Consider the following 23,055-nt stretch of genomic DNA (forward strand, 5'->3'; position numbering starts at 1 on the left):
AATAAGTTATGGAAAGAGTCTTATAATTATATTGTCATTGATATAACTAAAAATAAAAATATTAATGGTAAACTAAGAATTAATTGGGATCGGAGAGATTTGTAAATTAATTATTTTTATACAATTTGATGCCTCACTTGGTTTCCATGCTTCACTTGGCTTCCATGCTTCACGTGGTTTCCATGTTTCACTTGGTTTCCATCTCCTAAATCTTTCTTTAGTACATAACCTACAATAGAATTGTTTAAATCTAAACTGAGAGATATGTTTATATAATTTACACTTTCTACATGTTAGATATTGATCAGGAGTATTAACATGTTCTAGTAAATTATCATGTTTATCTCTATATGTTTTAATCCTGTTACATACAAAAAATTGATATGGTTTACCCTGACATCAATTACAACTCTGACTCCAGGACTTATTTTTACATTCATGACATTTAATACATTTTCAATTATTTTTAATGGAAAATATTATTTCAAAATATGTTATGATTATTAGGGAAATAGGAACTGTTTAGTCTAAGTCTAGGTCTAAGTCTAGGTCTAAGTCTAAGTTTAGCTGTTAACATAGATGCAAAGTAAAACTGAATACATCGCCATTAAAGTCTATAGGTCTTCCATACTCATCTTTGATATGAAACTCTATATATTCTATTCTATCTTTAGTTATATTTTGATATAAGATATTAGTTGGTATAATATTTATCAAGTAACCAGGTGGTTCAGTTAGATTAAAATATATAATATATCTGTATCTTTACTATTATCTTTAGCTCCAGATACAATATTGCAATGAATGTTAATATTATTGAAACCCATAAAATCAATAATTTTCTGAGATTTATATTTAGCTTTTTTATAAACTATTTTTCTAAATCCTAGTAATGAGGCTATTGAGTTTTCTATGTCAAAGCTAATTGCACCCTGTTTTATTTCCATTAAACTTTTCATCGTATTCTTATCAGTTTCTATTATAACACTGCCCTCAGTTTCTTCTTTTATTAATTCTACTATGTCAGTTAACTCATATGCTCCCGGTGTAATAGTTGAATATAACAATGGGACTTTTTTATAATTATAATTAAGTATAGATGTAATGTTTGGGCTTGAGGTAGAGATAGGTATAGGGTTATGGGTAAAGTTAGGGCCAGAAGTAGGAGCCAAGCTTCTTTTTCTCCTATAACAGTACTAGCATATAAGAATTGATTATTCCCCCTATTCACATTAAACACTGAATTATAAACCGATAATCTAATTAAACTAGTTTAATCTAGTTTTGTTGTATTAAGTATAGGTTCACTAAAGTTAAACTTTTCTGTTGGTTTTATCATTCTAAAGTTAAATGTATGTTCTTCTTTAGTTTTAGTTAAAGCATCATGTATCTTTTGTATTTCCCATAAAATTAAACTATCAGTCATTTTTTATCTTATAAAAATGGATTTTATTTTGGATACAACTTATGGTTATAATAATGATATACACAAAATTAAGATTATAAAGTATAAACCAAATAATCTACCAACAATGAATACAATCAATACTAATATTAATATCATTCTCAATAGAGAAGAGAATCATATAAATATACATGATTCATATCTAGAGATAGAGTTTGTTGTATCAGATGATGCTGGTGGTGTTTTTGCTATTGATGCTAATATCAGATTAGTTAATTATGGTTTGATGGCATTATTTAGTTCAGTTAAGCTTGAAACTAGTGGTTGTAGGACTTTTGAATATATAGATCATTGTCATCCTAATCTATTGATGTAAAAGTTATTAACTAGTACTGATGATGAATATGAGAGTGGTTTTGTTAGAAATCAAGGTAATAGAGATAGTCAACTTAGAGATAATCAACTTACTTTAGTATTAACTAGAAAGGTTATTAGTGTTAAAAGTGATGGTAATAAGATGGTTGATATTATATCATAGATATAGTCTTAGTTATAATTAAGTCATAGTCTTTAGTTATAATAAATGATATATTTATTGACTTAAACAATGACTAAACAATGACTAAATCAATGATAATCAAACTATTACCAACTAGTCTTAACAAAACGCTTAGCAAAAATAATATCTAATTTCTTTTTATTATCTAGAGCTAAGCCTCTAGCTTCAAGTTTAGTTTGGGTTTTCGGTTTGGCTTTAGGTTTAACTCTGGGGTTAGGCTTAGGCTTAATAAAAACAAAGGGATTATACTTTTTAACTTCCATTATTTTTTATATATAGAAATGAGTCTTTTAAAAAAGTTCAAAACTAATTCATATTGTGTTGGTGGCAGACATTATAGTGGTACTAATAATATAAGTGGAGCTATTACTTCAAAGGTACTAAAATGTTAAGAGGATCCTGCACTAAATGTAGAAGGAATAAATCAGTGACAGTATCTGATGCAACAACAGAGGCAGAGAGATTGAAAGATTTCTTTAAAAGTGTTGGTAGAGCTACAGTTAACTTCGGAAAGAAAGTTGCTAATAATCCAGTAAGAACATTAGAAATAGCAAGTAAAATAGAAAGTGCAGCTGCATCTAGGAACCCTAGAGCTGCTTTATCAGCCACATCTGATTTAATTAAATTTGCAACTACTGGTGAAGGTATAAAGGTAGTACAAAAAGCAAGAGGGTTATACTTAGGTAATAAGAAGAGATAATTATTTGATCATGATTATGATTATGTTATGTTTATGATCATTGATAGATATTAATACTAATATTATTATTACTAAACATACTATTATTACTAAACACTATTAACTTTAGTTTAAAAAAATACTCAGCTTGTTTTTCTTGTTCTTCTTATCTTCTTCATATACTTTGACTAATTCATTATATTCATCATTATCTATTTTATTATCTTTCATTGATTTAGTACATATTCTATTAAAATTGGCACTAAACTGTTCACTTAAAATATACATTTGTGAATACTTTATAATTTTATTTCTTATTTCAGTATTAACTGTTTTTGATAATGAACCACAAACAGTTGCTGTAGCAAAAGCTGTTGGTATAGAATAAGGTAATCCTATACCTGTTAATGCAAATGATGTTGTTGTTGCAGTTGTTGCTAGAGATGATAAAACTATTTCTGTTATCTCAGCTATGTTAATATAATTTTGATATCTACTTAACTTCTTATTATAGTTATTAGTTTCAGTTTCATATTATTTTCTAGTATCTTTTATAATGTTAATATTGTTGTTAAATTTATTATTTGCTTGAATCTTTTCATTTATGTATTGTTCATTAACGGTTGACAAGTTGGGATATAGTAATCTCTCATTCGGTGCTGTTGGATTGGTCATGGACTCTGTCATAGCTTTGCTTATTTTCATTAGTAAAAAAAACTTTCTATTTCTTTCCTTATATCTTCTTGTTTAAAACCATAATGCTTCTCAAGTCTTGCTTGCTCTTTATTATCAACTAACGTACTTTGTAAAAGAATAGCAATTATATATTGTACTATTGTCCTTTTATTCTTTATAAGTTCTTCATCAACGGCAGAATTAGTCTTTTTATTAATTTCTTTAAATTCTTTCAGACCCGTAGTAAACATATCATCTAGTTGTATGTTAGTGATATTCTGATTAAACTTATTATTATCAAATTCTTTTTTTAATTGATTATATTTAGAGATAGTATCAGCAGCAACTTTATTACAAAACTCAACAGTATTTGTGACTTCATTTGCTGATTTAATAAATTCTTTAATTAGTTCTTCATTAACTTGTGTTTCATTTAGTTGTAATGTTTTAGTTGTAACTTTATGAAAGTCACCTTTTCTTAGTTCAGTTATGTTTCTACTTAAAATGTCTATTTTATTAAAAGAGGATAATAAATTATTGTCACAATACTCTTTATTAACAACATCTTTTTCATCTGTAGGAGGATGTACATTCGTAATTTTATAGGTATCTTTCATATCAATATTATCATCATCTTCTAGGAATAACCCACGAGCCCTATTTAGTGTTAAGTTATTTCCATTCCCCAAATGATGTTTCGCTTGGTTAAATCTTTTTCTTGTCATTATTTATATTAAGAAATATATTTAATGATTCTAAAACTTTATTATTAGATTCAAAGTCAAACTCGGATTTTAATAGTTCGTGTTCATAATATTTACCTTCTATTGTCTCTCCATTAATATCCTCTATTCTATATGTTGGTGGTTGTGTTTTTAGAACTTCATTAATTTTAAACAATTCTCTATTCCAATTAGAAGTGTAACCTTTAGATGAGATATTACGTTTATCTGCATTTCTAACATAATCACCAACTTTAAGTTTGCGTGCTGTTTTAGTAGATTTAATCTGCGAAGCAGTTTCACTGATATAGTATCTAACTTTATCAGGATTATTAGAAGCGTCAACTGGTGTCATATTAATTGTTGAATGAATGTTATTGTTATATGTTATTAATGCATCATTTAGTTTATATACCCAATTACCATCACCATTGATGAACATTGGTTTATTAATTATATGTAATAATGTTCTATTGAATCTCTCTATGAACACAGCCTTTAAATCACTGTATGTAGAATATAGTTTTGTTTCATATTCTTTAAGTAAAGATTTAAATGTTTTTTTTTTGTAAAACTCACTACCTCTATCTACCCATAACTTTTCTGGTTTTCTAATTTCAGAGCCAACCTGTGGATGTTCACTTAATACTATTTTAAAACCATTTGTTATAGATAAACCTGATTTATTCTTTAATGGAATAGCCCATGCATATTTTGTGAATATATCTATAACTTTTAATATAAACTTATATTTATTATTGTATTTTTTTTTAGAGATGATTTATCAATTAAATCAGTTGACCATGTTTCATCTTTATTTAATGGTATTATTCTTTCTCTTCTATTTTTTGTTATTTGAGGGCTAAATACTTCTTTAGCTAATAGTTGTTGTTGGTTTCCCATCATTATTGATTTACCATAGTTAAAAACAAAATTATCTAATTGTTCTTGATTAATAATATTCATAGATAATACTTGCTTAGATATATCTAGCATTTCATCATATAATCCATCATGACCAGCTTTTGTTTCTAGTATTAATTCTAATCTTTCTTCTAAACTATTGGGGCCAGTCTTAGTAAGACCACTAGCTTCAACTTCTTCACCACTCTCGTAAACAGTTTCTTCACTACTAGAATCAACTGTGTGGTGGCGTGGATTTCTTCTTGGTTGTGCAAAAATGGTTTCTATTCTTGTAATAATTTTCACCCTATTACTTTTAGTATCCCCTCTTTTTCTATTGTAGTTGATATCGCTTAGAAACAATCTTATTTTATTTCCTTCACCTCTAATATTTTTTTTCGGTTACATCTTTATTAGTAACAAACAAAGTGAAACCTCTAGAAAAATCATAGAAATCTTATTTTGTTTCCTTCACCTCTAATATCTTTTTCAGTTACATCTTTATTAGTAACAAACAAAGTGAAACCACTAGAAAATTTATAGACTCTACCATTCACTTTTATACCATTAGGTGCTAGAGATACATCTACAACATTTATTTTAAATTTGTTTGAACTTGGATCAACTGATTTTAATTCTAATTGTTTATGTGTTTGCTTACCCATTAGTAATAAAATCTCAATCACTTCGTTGTCTACAGTAAATGTTTTCCCTCTATCATTTTTTAATGTCACGGGTGGATCAAGTGTTGGTGATAAGAGAGAGGCTTGTTCAAGAAAGCTACTTTTTCTTTGTTGCTCCATACTCTTTAAAGGATTAGTATTGTCCTCGAGTGCTGCTAATGTTTGGTTTTGAAGAGCTTGCATTGCTTCATTATCAGTGAAACTGCTTTGCAGATTAGTTAGTAATGCTTCACTGATAGTTTTTAAAGTTTTAGATAAGGATCAAATAACTCTTCTATTTCACCATAATATTCTCGTTGTTTTAATTTATCTTCTAATCTATTCTTTCTGTTTTGTTTTTCTAGATAGTTTAATTCTAAAAGTTCATCTAGCTTTGTCATTTTTTATATAAAAATATTATACTAAGTATGAATTAGATCTATAATTATAATTAGAATAACTAATTATGATAACTCATCATATAATATAATAGCTGCTTCTATTAATTTTCTATTGCTATCTATAGTTAATTCTTATATATGGTTAATCATGGAACCTGCTTCGCAGATCAGTTTATCTACATCCTTATCCTTATCCTTATCCTTATCCTTATCCTTATCCTTATCCTTATCCTTATCCTTATCCTTATCCTTATCCTTATCCTTATCCTTATCCTTATCCTTATCCTTATCCTTATCCTTATCGTTATCCTTATCCTTATCCTTATCCTTATCCTTATCAAGATCCTTATCCTTATATAAGTTCTTAATCCTTTTTATCGAATCCCTTTTAAATAAATATAGTTCCTTATCATGTGGATAACTCTTTATATTGTTTACATAAAACCTTTTATCATCAAATATATTTAACTAAACTAATCTTACTTGTTTTTGTTGTTGTTGTCATGCTATCCCCAAAGTTTTGTATTCTGCTCTCATCCACTGTTCTCTGTGTATTATTCATTAATGCATCATAATAATCTATGTGCCTAGCATTATTATGCTTCTTTTTTCCTTTTTCTTTAGTTAGGATAATTTTTGAAGCTATATGTTTTGGGGGACAATGCTATAAATTCCTCATCAATCCTACTCCCCAGCTCGTGCTTAAACTTGCCGGGGACTTTTTTTATAGGTATGTCTAGATTACTTAAGTCCATATGCACATCACTAACTTTACCCTCACTATAATTTAATACGAAACTGCCCATATCCATATAGTGAAGTGTTAGATCTTTGAGGGATGGTTGTAGAATATTATAGAATACATCAAACATACGTAATTTGCTAAATTCGAGTATTGTTACTCCTACATATACAGGTGAGCTATATTCTATTTTTTTCTCTATATATTCTATTTTGCTATAATCTCTATCTAGTTATGTTATTAATTGTTGGTTTACTTACACTTTTCATTATCTTTTCTTCATCATGCAAGAACTTGCTTTTAAAGAAGTGTAGAGGGTTCATGCACATTCTTCCATATAGGGAGTTTTTCATTAATTTCCTTATCCATTTCTCCTTCAGTTTTAGCTGTTGCTCTTTTATTTGTATTGTTTTGTATATACTCTCTACATATATAATCTTGTTTAAATTTAATTACTCTATGTATTTTTTGTTACTTTTACTCCCATCTTAACATAGAACTTTAACATCCTATAATGAACCATATATTATGTTTTGTTGTTTTGGTCTAACATTAGTTTCTCTGATCTTGCCTTGCCTCCATCTCTTTCTCTGTAACCTAATTCATTATCATTTATCTTTCTCTTATTGGGCATTAGTGCTAACTGTTCTGTTCTCTCTTTACATTCATTAGTATAATCAATATCACAAACTATATAGTAACCATGATCACTACCATCTGGAGTATACAATATTGCATCGAGGAACCCGCTTCGCGGATCTAGAGTAGTAGTAATAAACTGAAAATCCTTATAAGGTAACTTTTGCATCATTGCATAACCATAAAGGCTGTTTGCATCTATGTACCAGATATTATTATTATTAACATATCTATCAACCATTATTCCACATATACCACCTCTCTTTGCTCCAACAAAATCATCTAGCATTTGTTTATCTTGCAATGTATCTAATGTAACACCGCTTGACATTAACCAACAATCGAAACTATAACCTGGTAGACTTACATAGTGTAGTGGGTTGAGTCCAAATTCTTTCATACTTAATTTGGCATATTCATTCATGCAGTAGTCTAAAATTTCCACATTATTCTGTAAATACTCTAAATTTAAATCTTTACCAGTTTTATGACTGTTGTCTTTATTAAAGCTATTGACTTCTTCTTGTGTTGGTAATTTATTATGTAGTGAGGATTTGAAGTCTTCTTTATTTAGATTGCCTATATCTTCATCATAGGTAGCTTTGCTACCCTTGGTAGTGGAACTACCATACGACTTCGTCGTGGTGCCCAATTGGTTTGAAAAACCAAAGTATTCTTATGGATACAATGTTTTAGTTTTACATCCGTATATCTTTACCATTTGATCTAGAGGCATAGCTAAGAAGTTATAACTATCTAAGAATTTAAGACAACCAATGCTACACATCCTAAACTTACCAGCAGCTAGTGGTATGTTGTCTAATTTTCTTTCATCATTATTCTGTTTAAAGAGTTCGCTGTATAGTAGGTTGAAGTCATAGCCAGAGCCATTGTGGAATATTACAGGAATGAAGTTTTGTTGTTTGTACCTCAGATTACATATTCTACATGCTGGTCTTCTATATTTACCAGTTTCAAGACAATGATCTTTTACTTTATTAATACATGTTTTACTGCAGATATGACAAGTGTTATGATATAATTTATCTTCTTCTGTGAAAATCATCTTTTCATTATGTTTGAAATTATTCTCTGTTTCTATTTCTAACAGATCTCTAGCAAATCTTTTGATGCAGCCTACACCGAAGTAGTGCTTGAAGTTACCTTGCCAGGTGTAACCCACAGCTATTGGAATATAGTCAGCTATTACATATTTATGGGTCTCCTACCATGCTTCGCCATGACCATTAGTTGAGACTTCAACAATGCAACATTCTATATCGGCAGTTATAATATTTTTTATATTCTGACGTTTGTGTTCATTTATAAAAGTAATATGTTTTTTTCTTAAGACAAACAATCTCTGGTTTGAATGAGTTGTTGCTTTCGTGTTGATCATATTTAATTTCTGAGTTAAACCAATAGGTACACCTATCGCAATAATAATATTTAATGTTATTTTTATTTGGGCGATCTAACAGGGTTTCTATATTTTTTATTAGGGCACAGTGTTCTGTTTGACCATTACTCCAAACTAGTATTCTTACATCTTTTCTATCTTTATCAAAGTCATCCACTGGTTTAAATAATTCTACTTTGCCCCCACCACAAGGTGTGTATGCCCAATTATTAATATTATACAATTTCTGTATTCTTATTATATAAGCAAAATCATCTTCATGTTGTTGTCTCGGTTCAATTAGATTATATACATATTCACTTTCACGTCTTGCATGGTGCATGGCAGGACGTAGCCAAGCAGTAATAGTTAGTTGTAAGCAGTTGTGTTTGGAATTGCGTATATTTAAAATTGATTTAGAGTTTTTGAGATCGCAAGGTAAATCTATATAACTAACAATAGATGCTTTAGTTGATTCAACGTTTAACTGAATACTTCTTATTCCGAGAAACTCAAAGTCATAGCCATAACCTTCATATATTTCCTTTCCGAAATCTAGCCATCCGTGAAACGGCTTCGCCGATTGTTTGAAGTCACCGTAATCATATATTGCATTATTAATAATATAGTCAGTGTTGAAAAATATTTTAGTTGTTTTAACTTCTTCTTTGGTTCTCTTCTTGTACTCTCACTCGGCTGTGATCCTATTTTTAAAAATCTCAAGTTTTCTGAATTGGTAACAGTTTTTAATTTCTTCTAAAGAATTATTAGTTGCTTCGTCTATGTCTTCAATGTAATTCCCACCTTTATCTGTAATATAAAACTCTCTCTTGTTCTGACTGGAGTTTATATCGAAGTCTTCTGTGTTTTCTAGATACTTACGATTATGACTATATGAGTGAGTACTTAGAGCTATTTTATTCCTAAATTCTTCATGACATTCTTTACATATAAACCTAATTTTAGAGTAGATATTGTTGTCAGTTTCAGTTTCAGTTTTAATAATATCCCTAGTTTTAATAATATAATCATCTTCATCCGAATTGTACACCCTCTCCAAGATTTCTTCTTCTTCAGACTCAAATATTTTCTCCAATAGTTCCTTATGTTTGAGATCGTATGATTGATGCCTGTATAAACCCTTCTTTGTTTCAAAGGATAAATTAAAGACATCGCAGAAGTTTATGATACTAGTATTAAATGATTGAGACATGATGTATTGATTTAGGGAAATAATCAAAAAATAATTTTTCGAAAAATGAAAATGAAATGCAATAAGTTTATAAATAAACCTTGGAAAGAATGTTGTAATAATTGTAAGGAATTAGAATATTCTTGTTATGTATGTAAAAATATGGTTAAAGTGAAAGATTATATAGAACATTTGGGATATCATTATTCTGATCCCGATCAGTATCTAACATGTAGTATGTGTAATGTTTATAAACATATATCATTGTATAGATTTACAAATAGGAAATGTAGACTATGTATTTATCTTCATAGATATAGATATGGTCATACTAGAAATCAATTCAGGGAGCTTGTTTATAAGTATAATATTCAAGAAGCTAATTCTTCTTCTTCTAATTTATCTGTCATGTAGTTTTTAGGTTTTATTGATATATATGCGAACAAGCTCTGCTCGTGGTAAACTAAGCAGGTTGGTATGCCACGAACGGAGTCCGTTCCCTGATATTTTAGATTTAGACCTCTTTTCTTAATTGATATTGCTTTATTTTTATTATTATTTTCTAGAATTAAGCCATTTCTTAATTTAATGTTAGACTTAGAGTGAATATGTAGTAGTAAATAAAAACAAGGATCTTAATATTATATAAATATTAGCAAAAACTTAAATTTTATAAAAGAGCTAAGCTGGTTTTTTGTTCAAGTTTATTTTCGCAAGTTGGTTTTACGTGCTTGTTACACGGTCTCACTAGTTTTATACTAGTATCTGGGATACGTTCACCGGAGTCGGTGGGGATAGAACCCGAACTATCCGTCTGATAACGGTTAATTATCAGCTTAACTCGACACTAGTGGATTGCACTAAGTGCGACAAGAAATGATAGATTTAAAATATAAAAGAAGTGAATTTAGAGAAGATGTATAGTAGTGGATAAACAAGGAAATCAACAAGTAGTAAACTTTGGCCCTATTCGACATGCGCGATTAGCGTTTGGAGAACAGGCCAAACTTTGCTGGGGGTTGATTTCCTTGTTTTATCCACTACTGCTAAGATCACTAATGTATCATTGCAGTGAGACATAGTGTTTTCCTGATTTGAAATCGTTGCTAACACATAGCAAAAATGGCAGTTAGGTGTTTTTTAAACTTTATATAACTGTAGGAAGATACGCTGTAGGGTGTTCAATATATTAAGTTTCATTTTTTCTCCTATTTATAGCTACTACTTAGTATTTTTGTAGTAACGACAAAGAAACAATACATTACGAGCTTCTACCGGTACCAAATCTTTTTGTAAATGTACTTACTTTTGTAACCAGATATCAATTTTCCTATCTTAAAACATTGTACGCGCGAAAAATTTATCCAACTTTTGCAAATGAAGAGGTGGTGACGTATATTGAAATGCAGTCAATGGTAGTTGAAAAGTGAATCTACTTTCCGCCGCAATAAATTTTTTCCGGCAGCGCATCACTTAGATTTCACTTAAATGCAGTTTAATCCCTCGTTTTAGCAATCAATTTTGATAAACGTGTCTTAGTTTTTTAGTGTTATCTGCCAGTACACTTCGCTTCTCTTCGGTGTCGCTTCTCTTCAAAAAGGATTAAAATTTTGTGAAATTTCGAATTTAGATTTTTATCTCCTATTTTGGAATTGTTTTCCATTTTAGTCTGCTTAATTGCCGCAAGGAAACTACTTACACAAAATCCACATTTTTTCTACCCATTTGTCATTTGTTTTTTGGTAGAGGATCGTAATGTAAGTATAACTTCAGCCCTATTCGAGAGATTTTTAAACGGAATCTTCAATTTTTTAAAAGAGATTTTCTGAAGCTCAACGGAAACTTATACCAGTTTGAAAAGTCATCAGTTACATTATTTGCATGTTCAATACAATTTTGGTTCACGATAATTGTGGCATACAGTGAGAGAAAAATGGCTAACAATCAATTCAAAATAGATGAAAAGCGATTCACGTGAACAAAAAACCGGTAATCGATGTACACAACGGTTTTACTTCTTTTCACTCATATTCATTTAACCCCCTATCATTTAACCCCAATTTATTCACGCCTGTATCATTTAACCCCTCTATCATTTCACCCACCTATAATTTCATCCCGCCAATTAGCAGTCGACATTAAAGGCATGTTTTGCCATAATTAAGTGGATAAATTAATCCCACATTCGGTTGTAATAGTTTCATATCAAGTCCACGGGCCGCTGAGGCATGGCCATGGTCAACTGATTATATATTATAGAAAGATTAAAATCGGGGTGAAATGATAGAGGGGTTAAAAGATAGAGGGGTTAAATGATACAGGGGTGAATAAATCGAGGTTAAATGATAGGGGGTTAAATGAATAGAGGTGAAAAAGCGGGACACCGTACCCAACATTGCTAACTAGTGGAGCACTTAAAATGTGTCTTTATCTTGGTAAAATTATTTTTATAATCTTTAAGGGCAGTTTAAAACTAATAACTCACGCCTGTATCATTTAACCCCTCTATCATTTCACCCACCTATCATTTCATCCCGCCAATTAGCAGTCGACATTAAAGGCATGTTTTGCCATAATTAAGTGGATAAATCAATCCCACATTCGGTTGTAATAGTTTCATATCAAGTCCCACGGGCCGCTGAGGCATGGCCAAGTGATTATATTTTATAGAAAGATTAAAATCGGGGTGAAATGATAGAGGGGTTAAAAGATAGAGGGGTTAAATGATACAGGGGTGAATAAATCGAGGTTAAATGATAGGGGGTTAAATGAATAGAGGTGAAAAAGCTGGACACCGTACACAACATTGCTAACTAGTGGAGCACTTAAAATGTGTCTTTATCTTGGTAAAATTATTTTTATAATCTTTAAGGGCAGTTTAAAACTAATAACACCAGTGCCAAAATTTTTTTATTTATCTGCTTGCAAAATAAAATGAATTTTGAATGAAAAGTACCAAAAGAAGTGCATGAAAACGTTGATATCCATGTAATGTTCACACAATTTAAACTTGAAAAAAACGAAGTTAGAAAACTGCTCCAATTTTAAGCTATTAAGATATAACCTCTCGGCGTTTTTCTTCAATAACTCTTCAAAATGTAAGCAAAGTTTATGAGAGCTCATGTTTTCCTTGGACCTATGCTATAATCCAAATTTTATTCAACATATTAGCTGGTCAGAAGAAAACCAAATTTGATTAGAAACGCACAATATTTCACAATTTAATTTTGTAGATTATTTATTCATATTGCGGTGCGTTCATTTTGAGTGTTTCAGAAGACGGAAGATAAAAGGAACTTTAGTTTAATTCGAACAGTTTAGATGCAGTTGAACACTCACTCCTGAAGGACCTGCAGACCAATCTAAAATCAGGTAATATAATATATGGGTATTTATAGTTTAAGAAGAGTTCATAATAAAATTCATAATAATTTGTCACCAGTTGTGGTTCACCGTACCATTACAACTCAAATGCACACAAGCCAGACTTGCGTTAAACTTGTTAGAAGCAGTTGTCATCTTCGAGGTCTTTTAGTAATTGGGCTTGTAGTACTTGTCCAAAATCCATTTCCTCCCGTGCTGGGCTTCCGATATGACCACTATCAATACAAGCATCATAATCACCTTGACTACCAATATTGCTATCTTCATTCATAAGTAGTTCACTGTTCAAGGCTTCTTGCAGAAGTTCTTGCTCCAAGTCAGAATCGAAGTCCCGATAATCTTCATTGCAAACAACAGAGTTCGTGTCCAGAAATGCACCAGTTTCGTCATCGTGATCAAAATCAACGTCAGCATGAAAAACGTCATCGTCGTTGTCATTCGTAATGTCTTGTGACTGGTTGCCATTCTGCTCAGCAAAGACTTCGTTTGGGATGCCAAAAGGAGCGCTGTTTGAAAGACGTCGATCATTTTTCATCCCCGATGAGTCGAAATCTCTCCATTGTGATTCGCTTGTTAATTGGACAACAGCCTCTGCTCCAGAAACCGTTGATTTAATAGATGCAGAATCGATAGCGGCATCAGCCTCAGTGACACAAAACAAATGCTGATTGCTAGTGTTTTTAGAGCCGTCGCGATAATGCTGCAATGTATCGACTTGTGGCTTTGTACAATTATTGACTGCGTCTAAGTTCTGATTTGAAATTATTGTTGATTCACTTCGCGTATCAATACTCCTCTGAGGCAGGCTTTCGTTCAAACTATCCAACAAATTGTCGAAACCTGATTTTGAGAAATCACCAAAATCAGGAAGTGGTTCTAAAATCCACGCAAAATCTCCTTTTTCTTTTTTGTCCTCGAGAACTGCTTTTAGCTCATCTAACCTTTCTTGAGCAATTGACCAATTTTTGATGCAAATGTTTAACTTTCCCTGCAACAAGAAATCCAGCTTTTTGGAACTTATTCGCTCGGGTTGGCTGTATTGAGAACTGGTGCCTGATTGACATCTAAGTTCCTGTTCGGCATATTTTCTTGCCAATTGGGTTATCTCTTTGGGCCAATTAGTCGCTTCTGCAATCCGAATCCCGTATAAAACGTCCTGTTAAATAGAGTACAACAACAACTTAGTGGCTCTTAAGTCTCATATATATTTCAATCTTTTAAGCCTAAATTATACAAAGGGGAAGGTTAACGTGTGTCGCAAGGAATGACCCAACCCTACATACCACAAGCAATTTATCACAGCTTGGAAACAACAAATTTATTAAAAAATTTAAACTAGATACCTATCTTTACTTAAACATATTCTTCTTCGAAATAAAAAAAAGGGGCTTGACCAGTCACTATATAACTTCAGGCTCCGTCTGCTGTGCCAGTTGCTCATTTAATTAATTATTTTTGTAGCAACTTTGTTAAGAAAATGAAAAAATAATTGAGGGTAATTTTTTTTGCCATTGTTACGTTTTTAAATGGGTAAAATCATAACCAGTCAGAGGTCAAGTAAAACAGTTCTAAGCCTCAGCCTTAGTATTGTCTTCAGATTTCCACAGATCTTTGTAGAAGTGCAGTAGTAGTAGTATTACAGTCCCCAGGATTAATTTACCCACTGGTTTACAATCAAACATTGAGTTAATGAATTTCAGTTCACTAAATTTCCACTTGGTTTGCATGAGTCGCAGTAGGAGTTTATTACACAATGAGACAAATCCACATCGCAGTATTTCGCAAAGTATTTCCAGTACAGAACAGTGAGTTTTTTGAATACTACATGTATTTCTTAGCCAACTGGTTTTGGTATGATATTGACTGCGAATGCAGTTCTGATAAAAATTCTTGAGTTCGTTTCCTGAAAGCGGGTATTAGTAATAAGCAACTCATTCTGTTTGTCATTGTTTCAGCTGATTGGAAGAATTCGCTGATTGTGGTGTCTTAATTGCCTTTAGGGAATGACATGAGGAAAAGGATGTTGTGCATTTCAATAAATAAAGAAAGGGCAATAGTTTTAAACTTGCTGAGATGACAATTTTTGAAGCTGTAGAAAGCGTTCAATATTCATTTGGTAGCATATCTCGGTACTTGTTCCAGATTTTCTGTATAAGCCTTTTTACAGCAGGTCACAAATGAAACGTAAAGTGCTACTGGAACTACATAGCCGGTATATGGCCAGTTCATCTAGGCGAGTCAGTTCATCTAGGTAAATGGACAGAATCGTAAATGGACAGAATCTAGACAAACTATGTTTGACTGAGTACAAAGAACAAATAGCTCTTTAGCTTTTTTTTGAAGGCGGTTGTATTCCCGGTTAGAACTCATTTATCAGTGAATCTAAGTCCTTTTGGGAGACCGCTGGTGTTAATGGATTACAAACTAACTCCCTATAAACTGGTTCTGTAAAGTCCACTAAAATGCATTTCTATTTGTTTAATTGCAATTTACAGAGCGCCAGAAAAAAATTAGAACAGGCTTTGCTCATTGTGGTCTGTTCTGTACCGGCAGTTTTAAGTCGTCCTGATAACAATATTAGTATTTTTCATTTAAACTATCAGGGAAATTGTCTATGTTAAAGATCAAAAACAGTACAAGATGAAAAACATTGGACCCACTATAGAACCCAGCAGCCACCAACAGATACCTCAAATTTCGCAATTTTTTCTCCCATTAATTTTGTCATGTTTTTCCTGGCTCAGATATAACTCTTTTCAGCTAACTCCAACCAAAATTTTGTTTGAGTGATGTCATTCATGTCAGCCTTAAAAAAATTATCACCCTATTTAGCTATAAACAACAAATTCAACCGTACATAAATTCAACCGCTGAGTGGCAGAGGTCACAGAAAGTTTCCAATTTGATTTTTGGCAAGTGATGAAATAGTTGTAACAAAAATCAAGGAAGTGGAGGACTGGCCATGTTATGCCTTGAACTGCTCTGGAAATTAAAATTGACCAAACAAAATCTAGGCCTAGAAATGACTCAGAAGATTTTAGGAAATTCCTTGAAACAAAAGATCACGTTACTCCAAAAAATAGTAAGATTGCCAGAAAATAGCCGCAAAAGCCTCGCAGATCCGCAGTCTCAAAAAGATAGTAGGCGAAACAAACCAAAACTGGAAATTTATTCTTATTAAATGCTGAGATGTTGTATTTTGATTAAGAGTCTGTATAACTTATCGCGGCTTCTATTGGTTGCCCTCAAACAACCTTCATTTAGAGTTGCACCTGTTACAAAAAACTTAATCATACAGATTAACAATAAAATTCGCTCCAAAAGAATTTGAATTTGACGTCACGTACACACTTTAGTTTAAATTGTATGAACAAATGAAGAAAAAAGCGTATTTGACGCGATTGTGAAGTTATATGGTCGTACCAAAAATCTTGACGACAAAATAAAAAACCAAGAGTAGACCAATACTAGCCTTGGCTATCGCTTTGCGGCTTCTAAGAACAATAATCAATTTGCCGATTTTAGTCTAAAAACTTTTCTCCAGAAAACAAATTCGCTCAAATCTTTAGTTTTGCCAATTTAACATAAAACCATAAAACTGCAATATCGTTTTAAATGAGACCAGAACAATATTAACACACATTTGATTTCATTGGCAGAAGTAAATTAATTTCCTTCTGCAAATGAAATCAACAGTATGTTAATATTGATATGGTCTAATTTAGAACGATATTTCTGCTGTTTTATGGCAAAACTAAAAAAAACGATATGAAACCAACGTTTGAAATACTAGACATAGTTAGACATTAATTGAACTTCTCGCACCATAAAATATCAACGCTAAATTGCAGATTTAGCTTAGCTCCTAAAAAAAAGCTGAATTTTTTTCAGCGTCTTGCTATTAATTGATTGAATTGAAGCACCTATGTAAGCAACTACCTACAAAACTAAAAATTAATCAGAATATCTACATTCTGACGCTGCGTACAAAAGCGGTTTTTCCCACAGTACGAGAGGTCCTGAAAGCGATTTTTTTTGGATTTTGTTTTGTGACTTCTTATTATGAAATTCGGTCTTCGTGATGAGTAGATTTGCTTAACATATAATCTCGTTGAATTTAACTTTCGTTTTAAGCATAGCCTACAATTATTAAATTTGACTAGCCGCAATTTTTGTTTCTCAATTACGTCTGGAATAAGAACTGCCTCGCACCCACCATGAATTTTATTTTCGTTATTACCATTTACCACCTAATAATAAGATCTTATTTTGGAGATTAAGCATTGTATTTTGAAGATAATTGATGGATGATGCTAATGATTCCTGATAATTCTAAAAAATGAAATTTGAAGGCAAAGCAGATAAAATCATAAAAACAATTTTTGTTAGAAATCTGTACCACAAAACTATGCTGTTGAGAAACCAAAATTCTGCGGAATGAAGTCAAAAAAATTGAGCCTGAGTTTTCCGATTAAAAAATTAGATATACACCAAAATAGTTTCGAATCTTACTTAAAATAAAACAAGTTTTATGTAAGGAGCAAGCGGGTAACCCTGAGACGCATAAAAACAGGTTTTGGACAGTTTTATTCTATTGAATTGTGACTGCAGCAAAAGGTTCTGCAAATGTTTTTGTTGCATAAACCAGACATTTGAGAAGGTGTTTAATTGTTTTATTCTGTTCATCACTATTTTCACTTTTCCAAAAGACTGCTCCTGTTAGATTTTAAGGTTCGTTTTGCCAAAAAAGAAATGAAAATTCCTGTTAATTTTGGTAAGAAACATTTAATTGATTATTATAATATTTTCAGCTCATTTTACTAATTAAAAGAAAGATGTTCCTGAACTGCTGCTAAAGCTGTTCCTTGCTAATGGAAGACATTTTAAAACTTGAGATTTATGCTGAAACATTCTGTGCTACTCCTAAATTCTCAGGAGCCCTCTTGATAGTTTTCTTCTATGAACAGCCCTAGGAAACTTTTCCTGTTCCGCAAGTAGATAATAAAGCTTAATTGACATTTTTGTTCCGACTTATTTTAGTCAATTTACTATTTACTCAAATGGGTTTTTTGTTCAGTCTATTTTGGTCGATCGTAGCGGGTTGTGAGTGGTATCATTAGAAAGCCCGTCCAGTAAGGAAAACATAATTTAAAAAAAATTTTGAAAATCGTTTTTTCTACGGATTTTTTGAGGTTTAAAATTTTGTGAACAATTGACTGATTTTCGTTGCTACTGTTCACATATTCCGTATTTCTAAGAAATTTTTTCACAAATTTTGATATAAAAAATATGTTAAAATTGGTAACGAATGTGTAACAATGTTTTGTTATAACTTTTTCAAAATTTAGCCCTTTTCATCAAAAACAGAAGAAAATAAGATTCTTTAAACCAGATGTAAATTTTGAGAACGTTCTTGAATTAAATTTTTGTTTGCTAATTTAACACGATAATTATGCAACAAAAAATTATCTTTGATATACTAAGTTTTTTTCAAATTATCCATATCCATGACATCAGAAAACAACTATGTAATCCTAATGGACGCAGGAAAATAGCAAGCAGAGGTTTTTTTGCTTTCTTACGTTAAATACTGAAAGCAACAATTCAAATCAATCAAAGAATAGTAATGACAGATCCAATTGGTTTCCTAACCAATATCAAAAAGATAAAAATCTTGTTTTAAGTCGAAAGTTGGGGGTTGTTTGACTTTTAAAAACACACATTTTCAGAATAAACAATTAGTTTTTGAGCTTAGAGACATTTTTCTTTTTTTTTTGGTCAAACTGCAGCTCAAGGCCAGCAAAGATATGTCGCATTGTCTTTCTAATGGCTCAAAATTCAATGTTTTTTGAGGTTTTACGTTTCAAATAATGGTTTCTCTGCTTTGATAAAAACGAGTTTTCACGAAAACTTTTTGATTTTTGGACTTTTTCCTCTTATTGAGGTTAGTTTTCTGTCTTATCACATTATTGACAAGTCAAATTTCACCTTATTGGTCCGTCAAAAAACTGTAAAAATGAAAACCTGAGTTAGTCAGTGAATAGGCAATGGGTTTACTGCCTCGACACCGTCCTCTAGCAGAACTTAAATGATTATTTTGCTTTTGTCTTTTTTTGTCCTTATTTTTGAAGCCGCGTCACACACTCAGGAAACTAGCAGGTCTTCGTGGCTACCTATGAAAAAAACGAAAGAACCTTATTAATGATTTCAAATAATAAATAATACTTTTCATGACCTTGAAATCAAACCTTTTAAAAAGAATTTACAGACGTACTTTTCAAAACTGCAGTTTACTGTTCTCTTTTGTCTGCTTGTTAGTCAGTGTCATTAAGTACAGGTCGCAGCATATCGGATTATTTTTCATCATGAAAAAGGCAATTGAAAGTAATAAACTATACGTTTAAAATGCATTGCTTCTTCTTTTAAAGGTTTCGATGCCGGTTTCTGGCAAAAGGTTAATTCAATTTTGGTTTTTGTCTTCATTTTTAGTTCTTTTTCTAGTCGTATGATAAATTTTGGATAATTGCAGGTCCTCTTAACAACTTACTCGGGAAAAACAGGAAAGGTTTTCACTGATTTCAGTTGATAGCTAAAGTTTTTCATGACTTGAACTCAGTTTTTTTCAAAAAAGCTTTAAGGCATAATTTTTAAATTTGCACTTTGAGGTTCTTTTTTTGTCAATTCTTCTCCTAGTTTCAATAAAAACATGTCACATATCAATTTACTGGTGTTGGGCAAAGACATTGTTGAATTTTGTCTCGCAAAAAAGACATTATCCGATTTTTTTTGCCTCGCTCATTGTTTCAAAGGCTTCGATGCGGGTTTTTTTTGCAATATATTCTTTATTATTTTTCGTTTAATTATGTTTTTTTTGCAAATGTATGACACATTATGAAAAAAGATAGATATCAAAAGTTTTGTTGAGAAATAAGAAAACCTATTAATTGAATCAGTTTGTAGCTAATGTTTACGTTTTGAAAATAATTGCTTTTGAAAAATTCAATTGATTTTTTAAGTTCTGAATATTTGTAATTTTGTTAAAGAAAGTTGTCAACTAATCTCAGTATTCAGAAGTCGCATACCTTTTGCTGGTATTCAGACAAAGCAGAGTTGATTTTTTATCATTACTAATGGAACAAATTTTTTTTAGAGCTTCGACACAGTTTTCTTGCAAAATTTACTTTTGTTTTTCCTATGAATTTGTCGTTTCTTTTTGTAGACGTACGACATTTTCTGGATATTGACAGGCCTCACCCTCTTCATTGTGAGGTATGAATGAACTTGAATCTCTTCAAAAATTTCAATTGATATCTCATGGTTTTCATTATATGAAATTATTTGTTTTCAAGAACACAAAAACGTTTTTTTTCGCAGCTTTGCCACTTTTGGTATTTTTGTCTACTTGCTACCGAGTCTCATCACGGACTGTTCTCATATTTTTTGCAGTGAAGTACAAACTATTTTTTTTTAGTTTAATGCTATTTTGTTATTTGACGCCTTTTGACTTTGTTATTATGTAATTTTTTTTCAAAAAATAGTTATTTGGTATACATATTTGTTGTTGTTAATTGATTTTTTATTTATCTCGTAGTCTCAAAAATGGCCAGTCTCATCGGCCCACGACTGTGGCAGTATTTACTTTAGTAGGTGATTTGAGTTGGGAGAATTTTTTTAAATCATACAATTATTTTTGATCAAAATGTAAGATTTTTTGAAGGTTTTCCATCTTTTCCTGATTTTGTAGACAATTAAACCAAACTTGTGGATAAGCAGGGTCGGAACATTAGCATTTCAAAACTCTGGAAAAAACGTGATAGCACGTCGCATCAAAACGTAGATTTTCTGAACAATTATTAATTTTTTGAATTCTGATTTCATAAAGCTGTATAGCAGTCCTAAACTGATACTCATACTTCTTATGAAACTTTTGTTCCATAAATTTGATCGATCAAAGAAATTGAGATGCAAATCATAGCTTTTCCTATTGTTGGTGTTACCTCAATGAAATTATTTTTATGAATACCTTGGTAAATCCCATTTTGAGCTTGTATGTATACTTTTCTTCGTATCTCTGTTCCAATTCGGTTTTTGTTTCATCTGCCTGTGAATTGTTGTTGTCATGCCTTGCGCATGTTGGAAGCAGTACTTCAAAGTGAAAACAAGAGGCGTTGAGAAACATCTCTCCGATCTCTGCTAGTTGCAAGTAGTGAGTACTTATCACGCTAAAACAAGTAGAGAATAAGTAGTATCTATATGAACTGATACCTGCAGTGAAGCAAAACTCGGAATATATGCCGAGACATTCTTTATCATAATTTTTTTGTCAATTTAAGAGTGATTTGGCAGAACTAGGTCATAAATTTTTATGATAAATATGGAATAGTCTGGATATCATAATGAAACAATATCTAACAATATCTAATTTTTTGGAAAGTATGCAAGTTGTGGCACATACGTAAGATTTATCTTAACAGGTATTATGGCCAACATTTTCGGTTATTTCACTGGGATCCAAATCAAATTTTCAAGCAAGAGGATTATGAATGATTCTTCATATTCCCATATAGAATTAATTTATTCTTTTTTTTTGCAACAAGTAAATTAAAATTATAACCATACGGTTATACGTTAAATATACCTGAAACAAAAGATATTTCAAATCATTCAAACAATAATAATATAATAAACATCAACACATTTCTTAAGGAATCATATTTTAAAATTTTCTTTTGATTGTTTTCTTCCTAAAAATAAAAATAACTTTCAAAAGCTCCTACGTTACTATTCAAAGGAATTTTTTCATGTTGTGAGAGCAAGAAATCATTCAACGTTTTCTTAAAAACGTTTTCATTTTTTGCCAACCGAAGCTAATGTCGTAACTTATTTCACTTCTGTACGCATTGACGAACAATCGAATTCATTCCAAAGCTGGTTTTGGCATTTTGTCTAATTTTGAATTGTTTTGTTCGAGTATTTTGATGAATACTCAGATACCCGTGAAATTTTTCAGAATTTTCAGGCCTAGCGATATCATAACAAAATTTGATTAGCGACATTTTTGCTATTATTAGCTCAGCTGGTAGGGTCTTTGTCTGGATTAGCAGATCTCTCGCTTTGTCATAATTTTTGCGTAGAAAGCACACCTTTATACCCCAGTTAATCTGTCGGTTAAGGCGTTTTAGGCTTTTTGCAGATAAATTTTGAAAAAAAAATTGCCGAAAATGATAAGTGTGAAAACACAAGTGATTTGAGAAGAAGAATTCGCGCGTTCAGGGGAACTTGATGTCTTATAAGGTAAATTGATCTGATAGCACGAGCCATCTTTTTCAAGGTTTTATTCAGCTGCCCCCCGAAACTAAGATTCCTGTAAATTTGAATACCAAGATATCTGCAACTTTTTTGTGTTGTGAGAACTTCGTTTTTGTAAAAAATAGATCTGAAATCTGAATTATCGCTCGAGAAAAAGATTAAATCGGTTTTGTTTGTATTCAAAGTTAGTTTGTTCATCTCTAAATATTCTTCTGTTTTTTTTGTAAAACTTTCGTGACTTTTCCATGTAAGCTACCTTTCTGTCCACAACAGAAAATACTTGTGTCATCTGCGAATTGGATAACTTTTTCCGTTGTGCTTATATTAAATGAGAAATCGTTCACATACAAAAGAAAAATGAGTGGTCCTAAAACAGTTCCTTGT

At 31.3% G+C, this 23,055-nt stretch overlaps 1 protein-coding gene across 1 annotated transcript in view; it reads right to left on the reverse strand.

Moving 5' to 3' along the window:
- Positions 1 to 13,377: 13,377 nt before the first annotated feature.
- Positions 13,378 to 23,055, reverse strand: part of LOC142338060 (mutS protein homolog 4-like) — a 53,082-nt gene continuing 43,404 nt past the window's right edge. The window contains exons 12-13 of the mRNA XM_075387693.1: positions 21,386 to 21,584; positions 13,378 to 14,518 (exon numbers count right to left, since the gene is read on the reverse strand). Coding sequence (XP_075243808.1) covers positions 13,481 to 14,518; positions 21,386 to 21,584 — 1,237 coding nt within the window. The 3' untranslated portion in view covers positions 13,378 to 13,480. The remainder of the gene's footprint in view (positions 14,519 to 21,385; positions 21,585 to 23,055) is intronic.

Source organism: Convolutriloba macropyga, chromosome 4 (assembly GCF_964194025.1).
Source record: "Convolutriloba macropyga chromosome 4, txConMacr16.3, whole genome shotgun sequence".
NCBI lineage: Eukaryota > Metazoa > Xenacoelomorpha > Acoela > Convolutidae > Convolutriloba > Convolutriloba macropyga.